General features: G+C 44.5%; 1 protein-coding gene across 1 annotated transcript in view; it reads right to left on the bottom strand.

The window, feature by feature from the left end:
• KRIT1 (KRIT1 ankyrin repeat containing) overlaps window positions 1-3,241 on the bottom strand; it is a 52,810-nt gene that overhangs the window by 3,517 nt on the left and 46,052 nt on the right. The window contains exon 15 of the mRNA XM_024219029.3: window positions 1,260-1,347. Coding sequence (XP_024074797.1) covers window positions 1,260-1,347 — 88 coding nt within the window. The remainder of the gene's footprint in view (window positions 1-1,259; window positions 1,348-3,241) is intronic.

Genomic DNA, 3,241 nt, shown 5'->3' with positions numbered 1-3,241 from the left:
CAGAGAAGAGCAACAAGAATGATTAAAGGTCTTGAGAAATGACCTATGAAGGAAGGCTGAAAGAATTGGGTTTGTTTAGTTTGGAAAAGAGAAGACTGAGAGGGGACATGATAGCAGTTTTCAGGTATCTAGAAGGGTGTCATAAAGAGGAGGGGGAAAACTTGTTTACCTTAGCCTCTAAGGATAGAACAAGAAGCAATGGGCTTAAACTGCAGCAAGAGAGGTTTAGGTTGGACATTAGGAAAAAGTTCCTAATTGTCAGGGTGGTTAAACACTGGAATAAACTGCCTAGGGAGGTTGTGGAATCTCCATCTCTGGAGATATTTAAGAGTAGGTTAGATAAATGTCTATCCAGGATGGTCCAGAAGACAGTATTTGGTCCTGCCATGCGGGCAGGGGACTGGACTCGATGATCTCTCGAGGTCCCTTCCAGTCCTAGAATCTATGAATTGGCCCTCCAGCAGTGAGAAGGGCTGGGAGCAGGTAGAATCCAATCAGGGCCCATCAGGGAAGGAAAAAAGGACTGGCCATTTCCTCTAAGGTGCAGTTCTGGGTGAACCTAGGAAAAAAAAGGAGGAATGATCTCCCTTGTCTTAATTCAAAAGCTCGGCCTGATCAGGGACCTAACTCTGACTACACCTTTTGATTGAGTCAGCAAAAGACTAGTTTGTTCTACTTTGTGTAATTTAAAGCCCAGGTGGCCATCTTGAGTTAGCTATCAATTGACTTTGGTAAAATTAAAAGGAACTCACTTCATGAGATGTGCCCTCGTTCAGATGAACCCATGACAAACAGTCTCAATTTGTCAGAAATTCAGAACTGTTTTTTTTTTTTTTTAAGCATTGAAAACATTTCTATTAGGTTTCACAAACTTATACTTTATGCCTAAGCTAAATTGACAGTGCCCCTTTAAGCACAGTTAGCTGGCTGGCATCAAAGTAAAAAAACAGATTATGACTTCAGTGACACAATTTACTGACAAACAAATCAACTTTTAATTTTATAATCCGAAAAAATGTTCAGACAGCTCAGTACTAAGCTATGTTGTTTCAAGGTACAGTATATTTTACTTGAATATAAAAAAATAAAAAACGGACTACTGAATCAGTAAAAAGAATGATTCACTATCAATTTTTAGCCTTCCTACATTTCTGGCTTTGTATATTACTATTGTTATAATGCAGAACAGTAACAGAAAAATAACTAAAGATTTTAAGACAGGATTTCCAGGACCTGGGGGATACTGTTAATGTTCTTACCTTGTATTCATGAAGTATCCTATTTGTCCAGTGAGGAGCCTTACTTTTTAGTTTGGTGATGGGTACTATGGATTTAAGATTTTCTTCACTAAAAAGAAAAAAGCCAAAATATTACCTAGTTTTCCATCACTGAGCAAAGTACTGGACACAAGGCAGTGTCTTCCAGCATGGCAATACTAATATCTTTAAGTATCAAATATTGGGATAGACTGTCAGCCCCAATTCAAGCTGCTCTATTGTCATCTCAGCAGCTGAAAAGCTTTCCTAAAGGGGCAGCCAAGGTTTCCCACTGACCAAGTGGAATCCTTAGCTTGTGTACAGCCAGTGTAGTTGACGCTACACTACCTGTTTCTACCTACCCTGCACTGTGGGTGGTGCAGGGGTGAGGGATTCTAGGAGTGGGATGGAGCGCATGATGCTCTGCCTGATCCTAGCCCAGTACAGTGGTTCCCATTAGTAGCTCTAAATTATGATGGGGGCCATTTCTGCTTACAGTCAGCATTTTCCCGCCCCATTTTTCTCAGTTGCATCAAGTATAAACTCAGCACAGCTGAGAATTTAGCCTGGTCTACACTATGAGTTTAATTCGAATTTAGCAGCGTTAAATCGAATTAACCCTGCACCCGTCCACACAACGAAGCAATTTATTTCGAAATAAAGGGCTCTTAAAATCGATTTCTGTACTCCTCCCCGACGAGCGGAGTAGCGCCAAAATCGATATTGTCATTTCGAATTAGGGTTAGTGTGGCTGCAATTCGATGGTATTGGCCTCTGGGAGCTATCCCACAGTGCACCATTGTAACTGCTCTGGACAGCAATCTGAACTCGGATGCACTGGCCAGGTAGACAGGAAAAGCCCCGCGAACATTTGAATTTCATTTCCTGTTTGCCCAGCACAGGAGAGCACAGGTGAGCACAGGTGACCACAGAGAGCTCATCAGCACAGATAACCATGCAGGCCGATAATCGAAAAAGAGCACCAGCATGGACTGTACGGGAGGTACTGGATCTGATCGCTATATGGGGAGAGGATTCAGTGCTAGCAGAACTTCGTTCGAAAAGACGAAATGCCAAAACTTTTGAAAAAATCTCCAAGGACATGATGGAGAGAGGCCACAATAGGGACTCAGAGCAGTGCCGCGTGAAAGTCAAGGAGCTCAGACAAGCCTATCAGAAAACAAAGGAGGCAAACGGTTGCTCCGGGTCAGAGCCACAGACATGCCACTTCTACGCTGAGCTGCATGCAATTCTAGGGGGGGCCGCCACCACTACCCCACCTCTGACCGTGGATTCCGAGGCGGGGGTAATCTCATCAGCCACACCTGAGGATTCTGCGGACGGGGAGGAGGAGGAGGAGCTTGCGGAGAGCACACAGCACTCCGTTCTCCCCAACATCCAGGATCTTTTTCTCAGCCTGACTGAAGTACCCTCCCAAGCCAGTACCCAAGACCATGACCTCATGGAAGGGACCTTAGGTGAGTTTACCTTTTAAAATATAAAACATGGTTTAAAAGCAAGCATTTTTTAATGATTAATTTGCCCTGAGGACTTGGGATGCATTCGCGGCCAGTACAGCTACTGGAAAAGTCTGTTAACGTGTCTGGGGATGGAGCGGAAATCCTCCAGGGACATCTCCATGAAGCTCTCCTGGAGGTACTCCAAAAGCCTTTGCAGAAGGTTTCTGGGCAGTGCAGCCTTATTCCGTCCTCCATGGTAGGACACTTGACCACGCCATGCTAGTAGCAAGTAATCTGGTATCATTGCATGACAAAGCCTGGCAGCGAATGGTCCCGGTGTTTGCTGGCATTCAAGCAACATCTGTTCTTTATCTCGCTGTGTAATCCTCAGGAGAGTGATATCGCTCATGGTAACCTGGTTGAAATATGGGAATTTAATTAAGGGGACAGAGGTGGCCCTTCCTACTGGGCTGTTTGCCTGTGGCTGAAAAGAAATCCTTCCCTGTAGTAAGCCAAGCGTGGGGG

The sequence above is a fragment of the Terrapene carolina genome, unplaced genomic scaffold (assembly GCF_002925995.2).
Source record: "Terrapene carolina triunguis isolate 2854851 unplaced genomic scaffold, T_m_triunguis-2.0 Scaffold84, whole genome shotgun sequence".
Lineage (NCBI taxonomy): Eukaryota > Metazoa > Chordata > Testudines > Emydidae > Terrapene > Terrapene triunguis.
The sequence above is the reverse complement of the archived record's forward strand: the minus strand, read 5'-3'. Positions and strand labels throughout refer to the sequence as shown.